We start from the raw sequence: 12,571 nt of genomic DNA, 5'->3' as shown, positions 1-12,571 counted from the left end.
TGATCCTGAGAATGACAACTATGAACAGGAGGATAATGATGATGATGAAGGTGAGCAGGATGAGGGGGAGGAATGTATGGAGGAGGATGAAGCCAGAGCAGGTCCCTCAGTATCAGCCAAAGAGCTGAATCAGTGCCTTGAGTGTGGGCAGAGCTTCCCAGGTAGCTCAGAGCTAGTGAAGCACCACTGCCCGCAGCTTGGCTCCCGGCCCTTCGTTTGTGGTGACTGTGGCAAGAGGTTCCGCTGGAACTCAAAGCTCATCCAGCACCGCCGCACCCACACCGGAGAGAAACCGTTCACCTGTGGTGACTGCGCTCAGAGCTTCACCCAGCGCTGTCATCTCACCCAGCACTACCTCACCCACACTGGAGAGAAGCCCTTCTCTTGTGACAGCTGTGGCAAGCGGTTCAGGCAGATCTTTACTCTTAGGCAACACCACCTCACCCACAGCAGTGAGAAGGCCTTCAGCTGCAGGGACTGCGGCAAGAGCTTCAAACACAGCTCCACTCTCACCATCCATCGCCGCATCCACACTGGAGAGCATCTGTTCCCCTGTGCTGAGTGCGGGAAGAGCTTCACCACGAGCGCTGCATTCATCCAGCACCAACTCATCCACAGTGGTGAGAAGCCTTACAGCTGTGCCGACTGCGGCAAGAGCTTCACCCAGATGGGGAACCTCACAGAGCACCGTCGTGTGCACGCTGGCGAAAAGTCTTTCAGCTGTGCTGAGTGCGGCCAGGCCTTCAGACATAAGCGCACTCTCATTGAGCACCACCGCACTCACACCGGTGAGAAGCCTTACACCTGTGATGACTGTGGCAAGAGCTTCAGACAGAGGCACGCTCTCAGTCGCCACCGCCGCAACCACACTGGTGAGAAGGCTGTCACGTGCTGATTGCGGTAAGAGCTTTACCCGGACGGGGCGCTTCAAGAAGCACCGCTACATCCACACCAGAGAGCAGCCTGCACTGGAGGGGAGGCATAAATCCACCTAGAATCTGTGCAGTAATCATGATCCTTCTGAGAGGGTCTTTCCAGCACCAAAATCATCCCTTTTTACTTTGCAGTTCTCAGGGACTGGGGGTACCAGAAGCAACAAACACCTCCTGCCCTTCTGAACACCAATTATTGCTAATGAGAACAATTACAGTGCTGAGTCGGCACAGCTGGAGCTCCCAGTGGAGCTGGGCAGGGCTTTGCCACGGTCTGTCTGGTTCTTCCCTTATGCTTTGTGTCTCCCTGGGGTAAGAAATCCTCTGTCTGTTGACCAATTGTCTCAATAAAACCCAAAAGTTACCCAAATGCTGTCTGTTTGCTTTTATTTCAGATACCCCTGCCTCAGTGCCTGAATTTTGGGGGCATTTGCTCCCAAGGGATGAGGTGGAGCTGTTGCCCTGTTCAGGGAGGGGGAAATGAGGTTCTCAGAGGAGTCTTGAGGGGCATCTCAGAGACATTCCTCAGGGGCTTTCAGGTGATCTTAGGTGTTTGGGATTTGGATGGTCCTAGGACTGACTTTTGGGATCTTTGGAGGGTGTAGGGGGAAGCTGATGGAGATCTTTGGAAGAACTCAGAAAGCTTCTGTTGGCTTTCCACTCTGGGGCTGGAACAGGTTGAAGAGCTGAGAAGAGGTTAAGCTGCCTGTTCCCCCCCAAAACAGAAGGGAGGGAAAAATAACACACACAAATCAAAAACCCCTCTGGGCTGAGATAAGGACTTGAGACAGCATCAGCAGAGCTGAATCCAAAGGAGATCCCATAATGCACACTGACCTGAGGCTGTTTGCAGAAAGAAGCACAGCAGTCAGCAGCAGCAGCCAGGAGTTAAACCCCTGCAGCCCTCCCCCTCAGCAAAGAGCCAGCACCTGAGAGCCAGAACCCAACAGCAGCAACCAGAACAGGAAGCCTCTCATGTTGCAATGTGAACTTCAAGCCCTGTAGTACTTTGCTCCAGCCAGCACTGTCCCTGTCAAGGTGGCATGAGGCAGGATGGAGTAATGGCAGCAAATTTTCAACTTAAGCTTTTATATTCCCAAGCCCTCATTCTGTGCCACCTGCAACATGCCCAGCAGCAATCAGCAGCACACCTCAGGCACTGTCCATTCTCACTCCACAGGAGGTCACTTTGCAGTACCCAGAGGGCTGCTCACTGCAGGTGCTCTGCAGCTCCACTCTGTTCCAGCACAGTCTGGATCAGACCATGTCCAGTCCAAATGCTGCAAATGCTGGGGCTGTGTTTCCACCTCTGGGGCAACTGAGTGCAGTGAATCCTTCCATGCCTCCAAGTGAAAGCAAACTGTGGCTTGCATCCCAGTACTCAGCTTCCAACACATCCAGGTGTGGGGATCCTCCTGTCATACCAGAAACCCAAATGGGTTCCACCCCTCATGGTTTGATGGTGTCAGAGCACTCTGGGCACCTGTAACTACTAAAGCTTTATCCTCTCATGGCTTCAACTTGCCAGGCCATTGGGTTCTGTACAGTCCAACAAACCAATTTGTCTCTCCCCTCCATCTGGTTGCAGGCAGAGCCCCTCTAATTCTGTCTTGTATCCCTTGCATCTTGTGAAGATGCTTTGGGAGTCCCTTCAGGAGGACCAGAAGCAGTTTCAGCTTCCCTGCTCTTTTTAGGCCATTTCCCACTGGAAACTGAGGCAGCATCTCTGGGGGGACAATTCCTCTGTAAGTCACAGACTCCTGCAGCCAGGACTGGATTGGGTTTTCCCATCCACTTCCTCACATCCTCCCCATGGTCACACAAGTAAAGCAGAGGGTGTGCTGTGGTGTGTGCCTCCCAGATTCTCTCCCTTGGACAGGGGAGCAGCTGCTCCTCATGGCTGAAACACAGGACTGTACAGGTGGGGAATAAAAGCTTCTTCTGGAGCTGATGGAACTCCTGGGACAGTTCCTTCACAGCTGAAACACAGGCCTGGACAGAGGAGCAGAGATTTCCTTTGCCTTGCTGGGGCCTGCTGCTTGTTTCATCCACTGGTTGTCCTTGGCCTTCTTCCAAAGCCAGAGATAAGAACCAAGCCAGCAGCCCTGGTTCTTTCTCTTGTTCCCATGGGAACCCTGATCCCTCCTGGTCCTTTGCAGGATGAGCTGCTTTCCTTGTAGGCTTCTTTTTCCCTACAGGAGTGTTGTAGATGTGCCCTCAGGAATGAGCAGCAAGGATATCAATGAATAGATATATTGGTAGTCTATTGATATACAAACTATGCAGCAGGGGATTTAGTTTCTATTCACAGGCAGCAGTATTGGGTTGGTGGAACCACCTCTGCAGAACGTTTGTGCCTGGGCACTTCAGACGAACCAAATGAGTTCTAGAATTTAGAGTTGAAACTGATTGGAAAAGCAGTGGGGGAGGGGTTGGTCGGTGACCGGCAAACCCTCAACCCAGGACAGTTTCAGCACTACCTGAACCCAAATTCTATAAAGCAAAGGTTTGGCTTCCTCACGAGCTGAGAACCTCATGAAATCTTTCCTTGGGGATGTGTTTTGGAGTCCTGACAGCGCGGCACGGCTGTGCCCTCATGAGGAACTAGAGAACGGCGCCGACCGCGTGGCTGTGCCGCGGGGTTGCTGCTTCTCCCAGAGCACAAAGGTCCTGGAGCCTCCCAGGGGAAGCTTCAGAGGCTTTTGCTGCTGGCTCCACGAAGCGCAGCACCTGGCAAAGGTTCCCCGCTCTGGGGGCTGGAGCGCTTCAGGACCGGTGGTGCACAGGGGCTGCCATGGTTTCCTCCTGTGGCGATGGCTCATGCGGCAGTTGACCCCACGCTCCACGGCACTGCCCCCAGCCGGGCAACAGTGGCAATGTGCAGCGAGGCCTTCTGGAGCTGCTTCAAGTCCCGGGCGAGGCGGACCGTAGCGGCACAGAGACGCACGCAGGCATAGGCACGGACACCAGCGTGGGGGGCACTTGTTTACCAAACAACTCCTATTTACCATTTGCCCCAAAGAATACTGCTCCAGTCAGCATCCACTGCTAACACAATAATTAACCAATCAACTGAGACTTTGCCAAATGAGCATAAGCACATGCTGTAAACAGGGCAAACAAACATGTAGCCTGAGCCTTGTTTGCCACAGGGGTGGAAATGTGCCCAGGCAGATTGTTGACCTGGACTCAGTGCTGCCAAGGTCCCGCCCTCCCTCAACTCCAGAACGGATGGGGGACAAAGGGGGTTTGAGTCACACACACAGAAGCATGTTCTGGTAATATTTGGGGCACAATCCTGGTCATAAGCACCATTCACTACGAGGGGCAGCTGATCCTGGCACAGGCTGCTTCTCTGACACAGCTGCCATGCCTGTGGCACTGTCTGTAGGTCCAGAGACCTTCTCTTGCCCCTGAGCCCTCTGCACAGAGATGAGAAGGGCTCAAGAGGCATGGGCCAGGCCCAAGCACATTGCAGTGATTTCTGTCTCTCAGGAACTCCCAGGCTGACAACAGACTTTTCCCAAACCTTTCCCCAGCTGGGGAGGATTTTGCCCTTGCTCAGGGCTGAAATTCCAAAGCACCAGAGGTGACCACCAGTCTAAGAATTTGCCCCTTCCCTCTCCCACCCCCTGCCACTCCTCAGTATCGAGTATCTGGGCAAATCTCACAGTGTTTTCCTAGGGAGTGTCCTGTATTGCTCTGGATGGAACCAGAGCAAGCTGCCCAGCAGTGGACAGCACAGCTCTGAGCCATTGCCCTAAGCTAACACCCAGCACCATCAGCAGCACAAACAGGACTGAAACTCGTCAGCCCCCCGAAAGCAAATCCATCAACACAGCAAGTTCAGCGTCCTGCATCTGGGTCGAGGCAATCCCAGGCACAAATCCAGGCTGGGCAGTGACTGGCTGGAAAGCAGCCCTGAGGAGAGAGCCTTGGGGGTGCTGGGGGAGGAGAAGCTCACCAGGAGCTCTCAGTGTGCACTTGCAGCCCGCAAAGCCAATCAGATCCTGGGCTGCATCAGGAGAAGTGTGGCCAGCAGGTCAAGGGAGGTGATCCTCCCCCTCTGCTCAGCTCTGGTGAGACCCCATCTGGAGTACTGTGTCCAGTTCTGGAGCCCCTATTACAAGAGGGATGTGGAGGTGCTGGAACATGTCCAGAGAAGGGCCACAAGGATGATCAGAGGGCTGGAGCACCTCTCCTATGAGGACAGACTGAAGGAGTTGGGGCTGTTCAGTCTGCAGAAGAGAAGGCTCCAAGGTGACCTCATTGTGGCCTTCCAGTATCTGAAGGGGGCCTACAGGAAGGCTGGGGAGGGACTTCTCAGGATCTCAGGTAGTGATAGGACTAGGGGGAATGGAATGAAGCTGGAGGTGGGGAGATTTAGGCTAGATGTGAGGAGGAGGTTCTTCACCATGAGAGTGGTGAAACCCTGGAATGGGTTGTCCAGGGAGGTGGTCGAGGCCCCGTCCCTGGAGGTCTTTAAGCCCAGGCTGGATGAGGCTCAGGCCAGCCTGATCCAGTGTGGGGTGTCCCTGCCCATGGCAGGCGGGTTGGAACTAGATGCTCCTTGTGGTCCCTTCCAACCTTGAATGATACTATGATAGTGAACACACCACACCTGTTGAAGTGGAACTTCCTGTGCTGCAGTTTCCATCCATTGCCCCTTATCCTCTCCCAGGGCTCAAGTGAGCAGAGGCTGTCCCTGCCTCTTGCTTCCTCACCCCCAGCTCTCACATATTGATAGGCATTGATCAGATACCATCTCAGACTTCTCTTCTACAGACTAAACAGCCCCTGGGCTCTCAGCCTCTCCTCATCAGGCAGTGCTGCAGTCCCTACAGCATCCTCATAGCCTCTGCAGCAGATCCCTGTCCCTCTGGAGCTGGGGAGTCCAGAACTGGATGTAATATTCCAGCTGGGGCCTCACCAGGGCAGAGTAGAGTGGGAGGAGAACCTCCCTGGATCTGTTGGCCACACTCTTTCAAATGCACCCCAGGACCCCACTGGCCTTCCTGGCCACAAGGGCACATTGTTGTCCCATGCAGAACTTGCTGCCCGCCAGAACTTCCAGGCCCTCCATGGGGCTGCTCTCTAACTATTTGTTCCCTTGAGTGCTGTAGGGTTCACATTGCTCTGGACATTGCATGGTGCAGATCACCTCTAGTGAATCTGAGGCTCCCCAGAAATTGCCACTGGGTTCCTCTTAATCACAGGGATCCTGTCCCAGCAGGCACTAGTGCAGGAGAAGGAACACCAGGCTGGAGAGAAGGAGAAAGGGAACTGAAAATCTCATCATCTGAATCTAGAAAGAAAGCCCTTGGTAGCAAATGTCCATTCTGGATGGACACAGAACACAACACAGAGAGCTGATGAGAGCAACTGCTGGGGGTGCAGCAACTGCCCTGAGAAGCCTAAGGAAGGGCTGGAGGGGGGAGGGCATTCACTGGAATTCCAATACCTGATAATACCTCTTGGACATACTGAGAATCACAGAATTGTCAGGGTTGGAAGGGACCTCAAGGATCATCCAGCTCCAACCCCCCTGCCATGGGGCACCAGAGCAGGTTGCTCACAGCAATATCCAGCCTGGCCTTCAAAGCCTCCAGGGATGAGACTTCCACCACCTCCCTGGGCAACCTGTGCCAGTGTCCCTCCACCCTCATGGTGAAGAGCTTCTACCTCACATCCTATCAGAATGTCCCCACTTCTAGTTTTGCTCCACTGCCCCCAGTCCTATCCCTACCCAACACCCTAAAAAGTCCCTCCCCAGCTTTCTTGTAGCCTCCTTCAGATACTGGAGGGCCACAAGAAAGACTCCTTGGAGCCTTCTCCTCTCCAGACTGAACAACCCCAACTCCTTCAGTCTGTCCTCATAGCAGAGCATCTCCAGTCCTCTGCTCATCCTCATGGCCCTTCTCTGGACACCTTCCAGCACATCCAGGTCCTTCTTGTAATAGATGCTCCAGAACAGGACAGAAAGCTCCAGGTGGGGTCTCATCAGGGTGGAGCAGAGTTGGAGAATCACCTCCATGGCCCTGCTGGCCACATTTCCCTTGCTGCAGCCCAGGATACAATTGGCTCTCTGGGCTGCAAGTGCACACTGGTGGCTCCTGTTGAGCTTGTGGATGAACACTTCCCTTAAGGATAATCCAGAATTAGAAGCACAGGATGGGGATGGAAGAGGCTCCTGATCCAGAGAAGAGAGATTCCAAATGTGTCCAGAGATGCAACCTAACTGATTAGCAAACATTGACTGCCTGAAGTCAAGGCACCGCTGTGGGAAAAACACTCAGGGTGTGCACCCATCCAGGCTGTCGCCATCCCATAATAAGGAACAAACACACAGGGTGGGCAGCACCAGGAGGAAAGGGAAAGTATTGGAGATGTGGCAGTAAAGGCAGGAAAAGATTACCCCTCAGCTGGTCAGGAATCTGTGCCCCTGGGGCAGTGCTCCTAAATACAACTGTGGCTGATCAGTGAGAGACTCCAAGTTGGGTCCAAGGAGATGTGAAATGGCACAAATGAAACAATGCTGCAAAGGAAAGGGCCTCTGCTTGGCACAGCTTTGCCTGATGGTTTCTGCCTTGCTCAGCAGAAAGTGAAGCAGAAAAGGCCATGGTGAAGATCTCTGCTCTCCCAGTCCTCTGGAATAGGACTGCAGGTGCAGGATCAGCTTCCCAGGGAGGAGGGAAACAGGTTGCAGAAAGAGCTGCTCAGGAGGGAATGGCTCCAGGCATGGTCTTTGCCTCAGAAGGAGGAGTGGGCACAGCACTGAACACAAGCTGTTGTGTTTCTATGAATCAGAGAGGAAGGAGATCCATAGACATGGGTGAGAGATGGGAACAAAGCAGGATTGTGCAGGAAGGAGGAGCCAGCACAAGTTCTGAACCATGGTGGTGGTGGAACACTGGAACAGGTTGCCCAGGGAGGGGGCTGGGGTCCCATCCCTGGAGATCTTCAAGGTGAGGCTTGACAGGGCTATGGGCAACCTGATCTAGTTGAGGATGTCCCTGGGAAGGTTGGACAAGATAACCTCTGGAGGTCCCTTCCAACCCAGCCCATTCTGTGATCAGTGAGATATGGGAACCAAGCAGATTCTGCATGAAGTGCAAAAGGAAGACACCACCTGGGGCTTCTCAGAGCTCTGGGCTTGGCTATGGTTGTGGATTCCTGCCTTGGGCTTCAGTCTCAAGAAGTTGGTTGGAGCAATAATCCTGAGCTAGTTCCCCTTTGTTTGCATGGCTGTTAGAGTGCAGGGCATGTGTGAGTGCTGGTCTGCTTGAGGGAGCAGAACAGGGGACAGCAAGGACCTCTCTGGGAAGAGCTGGGGCAAAGGTCACCTTAAAGAGCAGGCCCTAAGCCTCTGTCTTCTCCTAAGCTCCCATTTCAAGGACCAGGCCTAAGGCCTGTCTGCATTTCATAGAGCAATACTGAGCAAGACTTTACTGAGGTTCTTCTCCCTATTCCAAATGCCCTGGGATGGAACAAACCCTGCACACAGGGAAGAAGGCCAACTGCAGATGGGTTGTGGCAGGAGAAAAGTGGCCACCCAGACACAGGAATTGTCCTCTCCCAGACTCAACACTGCTGTGGCCACATCTGGATTTCTGGTATCTGGGTGCAGAGTTCAGACGTCCAAAGGGGAAGCCAGGAACTGGGGAGGCTGCAGAGGAGATTTTCCAGGATGGGATTGACATCTCTGTGGAGAGGCTGAGTGCTGGGCTGCTTCAGCCTGCTGAATGGAGGCTCAGGGCACTGCCAGAGCAGTGTGCACATGGCTGAAGGGCAATTTCAGAGAGGATGGAGATCTTCTGGGGAGTGGAAAGAGACTGAAACCTTCAGAAAGTGCAGCTTGGAAGGTTCAGAGTGGAGAGGAGGCCAAAGAAATGTCCCTCAAAGGGCAGAGCTGCTATGCATGAGGCCACCCAGAGATGACAGGAAATGGCAGGGAGAGCTGAGACAGCTCAGGGAAGGGATGGAAATGGCAGGGGGAGAGCTGGATGGGGAAGCAAGATTGGTGTCAGCAGCCTGAAGGGAAAGAGCTGCAGGCATGGGACAGTATAGGAAAGGCCGCAGTAGGGATGGCCAAGGGCTCTGGCAAGGCTGAGAGGTCTTGGTCTTTGTCCTTGGTCTTTGTCCCCTTGGCTCTGGCAGTTGTCTCTGCCACCAAGGCCTGTGAGGAGAAACTTGGCTTTGAGGCTTTGAGGTTCTTCTATTGCAAGGGCAGTGGTCAGGGCTTGGCCTTTCTGCTTCCCAGACCAAAGGCAAGTTTTTCTGCCCTGTACTTTGCCTTTGTCTCCCTGCAATCCTGGCCTCTAACAAGCTGCTCTAACGAGTCCCTGGGGAGCCTTTGTCAGTAACAAGCCTCAGTGAGGCCAATCAGTGCTTCAAGGTACTTTGGAGTTTTCTTCTGACTTGAATTTCTTGAGAGGCTTCCTGGCAGTACCTTGGCAGAGTCTCCTGGAAGTACCTGAGGATGATGTAATCAGCCCCAAATACTCCATGGGGCTCATTAAATACTGCTGAACCTCTAATTATTGCCAAGGTTTCTGCAGCTAATTGGAGAGGTTTTTATTGCACAAAGCATCTGATAAAAAGTACTTTTAAAGGTACATTTCATCACTTTTCAGCAGCAAACCACAGTAAAACCTGTCAAGGTCCTACCCTGGTCATTGCTCATCCTCACTCCCCACTGCCCCCAGCAGAGCTCAGAGCCACGGGTGAGGGACAGGATCTGCCTTGCCAGGGGCTGGGGGTCAGGGCTTGGCCCTTTGGATCAATGAAACCCCCCCAGGTTCCCTCAGCAGCAGAGCCACCTTGAGCTGCTTGTCCTGACCTGTCAGCTCTGCCTCAGTTCTCTGCTCTCACCACAGCCTGGAGATGCTTCAGTTCCTCCAGTGATGCTTCCCTTGCATCCACTGTCTCCTTCTGCTCTAACCAGACCCTGGGGACCCTTTCCCAGTATGCTTCTCTGGGACCCATTAAGAGTAGAAGAAACTTCAGAGTTTGACTCTGACTTTGACTTCTGGAGAGGTTTCATCAGCTTCCTCTCAGTCCCTGAGGTTTACAGGGCACCAAAAGCCAACAGAGGAGTTATTAAAACACCTTGGGCTGGTCCTCTGCTGCCCTATTGGGCCAGACTCATGTGCTGGAAGGAACTGCTGGCTAGCAGACAGTGCTGCAGGAGGCAGCTCTGGCCAGGAGCATCTTCTCTGCACATCACAGCAGGGCTGAGGACACTGCCAGAGGATCTGAGGGATGTAAGGAAGACAGAGAGAGTTTTACAGTATCCAGTACTGGGAGGATGCTGAGAGCAAACTGGAAGAGCAGTCACTGCAGTCACTGACAGAGTGAGACTGTGGGTGCAGGACACTGCAGCTGTAGCTCCTGCAGGCATCTCCATCTCGGCAGCTGATGCTCAGCTGAAGGCTCCTGAAGTGTTCACACAGAAGGATGGCCAAAGCTCTTCAGTTCCATCCTGTGAGCAGCAGTGAGCAGAGCTGGGTAAGGAGAAGGCTTCACTCGAGCCCCTCTGCCTTCCTCTCTTCCCTTCACTGTCTCTGCAGCACTGCAGGCCTGGTCCCTGTTTCTCCACCTCTCCATGGGACTTTTCTGTTCTGGGATTGGGCTGTTGGTCACTTTCTGTTCTGACACCAGAGGAATCTTCATGGCAACTCAGTGTCCCTCCTGCATTTGAAGCTGTGATGAACTCTGTAATTGGGTGGTAGTGATGGGACTGAGCTGATCCATTCCTCAGGGTGCACAGGGAGGGAGCTTACAATGAGGCTGAGACAAATGTGCCCTAACTTGTCACTGCCTTTCCCTCCTTGGACAGGTGCCATTGGTTAGCTGTTTGGGTGGGTTGGATTGGTTGAGGGGTTGGACACGATGATCTTGAAGGTCTCTTCCAACCTGGTTTGGTTTATTCTAATAAAGGTTTATTCTAATAAAGATCTCCATGGCCAGAGGCAGCAGATGTCCAACAGCAGCTCCATCACCCACTTCCTCCTCCTGCCATTCCCAGGCACATGGCAGCTGCAGCTCCTGCACTTCTGCCTCTTCCTGGCCATCTACCTGGCTGCCCTGCTGGGCAATGGCCTCATCATCACCACCATAGCCTGGGACCACCACCTCCACACCCCCATGTACTTCTTCCTCCTCAACCTCGCCCTTCTTGACCTGGGTGCCATCTCCACCACTGTGCCCAAGTCCATGGACAATTCCCTTTGGGACACCAGGGACATCTCCTATGCAGGATGTGTTCTCCAGGTCTTCTTTTTAGTATTCCTAATGTCAGCAGAGTATTTTCTCCTCACCACCATGTCCTACGATCGCTACGTTGCCATCTGCAGACCCCTGCACTATGAGACCCTCCTGGGCAGCAGAGTTTGTCTCCACCTGGCAGCAGCTGTCTGGGCCTGTGGCTTTCTCTATGCTCTGCTGCACACAGCCAATACATTTTCCCTGCCCCTCTGCCAGGGCAATGCTGTGCACCAGTTCTTTTGTGAAATCCCCCAGATCCTCAAGCTCTCCTGTTCCACATCCTACCTCAGGGAACTTTGGCTTATTGTGGCCAGTGTCTGTTTATTATTTGCCTGTTTTGTGTTCATTGTGGTGTCCTATGTGCAGATCTTCAGGGCAGTGCTGAGGATCCACTCTCAGCAGGGACGCCACAAAGCCTTTGCCACCTGCCTCCCTCACCTGGCTGTGGTCTCCCTCTTTCTCAGCACTGTAATGTTTGCCTACCTGAAGCCCTCCTCCATCTCCTCTCCATCCCTGGATCTTGTGGTAGCAGTTTTGTACTCAGTGGTGCCTCCAGCAGTGAACCCTCTCATCTACAGCCTCAGGAACCAGGAGCTCAAGGATGCCCTGAGCAAACAGATCCCTGGATACTTTCAGAAACAATAAACTCTCTGTCCTCTCCTGCAGAGGAGTTCTGATGTCACACTCAGTCTGGTTTATCTGTCTTTGGCTGCTGCTGGTGCTGTTACCCTTGTGAGAATGTTGTTTCCCCACCTGAGTCTTTCTTCAGACCATTTCTGATTCAGTGTTGTCTTGTCTGCTGTGACCCAGATACTGCAGACAGGAGCAGCTGTGCTCCCTGTGTGTGCAACATGCAAGGAAAAATTCTTCCCATCTAGAAGTTCATAACAGAGTCAGAGGAGTCTTGTAAAACTTTATTTGAATAAAGGGAGAGTCCACAGGACAATTCCCTGTGGGGTCTCTCTCATTGCTGAAGGCACAGCTCCCCTTTCATCCTACATTTCTGGACACAAACCTCCCTCTCCCTTTTCCCCACTGGCTCAGGTACTCAGGACTTAGTCTTTCCCAAAACCCCTGCTACATGTTCCCCTTCACATGAACCCTCCCTGCTTCATACATCCTATGCTCATTTGAATTAGGTTCTCCACTTCTCTGGGTGCAGAAGTTAATATTCAGTAGTCTGTTAAGCCTGTGCTCTGGCCTAAAAGTTCAGCAGTTCAGGCTGTGTTCAGTGTCTGCTATCTTTGGACAGACCCCTACTGATTTACAGCAAGGTTCAAGGGGCCCCTTTGTGATTTACATACACGTAGAGAAGGTGAACTGTCTGGTTCCTCCCTTTCTCTTCCAACTCCCTCTTAGCCAATTCTTCCTTT

At 53.1% G+C, this 12,571-nt stretch overlaps 2 protein-coding genes across 2 annotated transcripts in view; both read left to right on the top strand.

The window, feature by feature from the left end:
- LOC137454317 (zinc finger protein 850-like) overlaps positions 1 to 12,571 on the top strand; it is a 291,247-nt gene that overhangs the window by 205,629 nt on the left and 73,047 nt on the right. Inside the window, exons 5-6 of the mRNA XM_068164368.1 lie at positions 247 to 405; positions 490 to 880. Of these exons, the coding sequence (XP_068020469.1) occupies positions 247 to 405; positions 490 to 880 (550 nt within the window). The remainder of the gene's footprint in view (positions 1 to 246; positions 406 to 489; positions 881 to 12,571) is intronic.
- Positions 10,911 to 11,843, top strand: LOC137454346 (olfactory receptor 14A16-like). The gene has a single exon (XM_068164395.1). The coding sequence runs from the start codon at positions 10,911 to 10,913 to the stop codon at positions 11,841 to 11,843; it is 933 nt and encodes a 310-aa protein (XP_068020496.1).

Source organism: Melanerpes formicivorus, unplaced genomic scaffold (genome assembly GCF_026170545.1).
Source record: "Melanerpes formicivorus ecotype bairdi unplaced genomic scaffold, bMelFor1.0.p_v2 SCAF_80, whole genome shotgun sequence".
Taxonomy (NCBI): domain Eukaryota; kingdom Metazoa; phylum Chordata; class Aves; order Piciformes; family Picidae; genus Melanerpes; species Melanerpes formicivorus.
The sequence above is the reverse complement of the archived record's forward strand: the minus strand, read 5'-3'. Positions and strand labels throughout refer to the sequence as shown.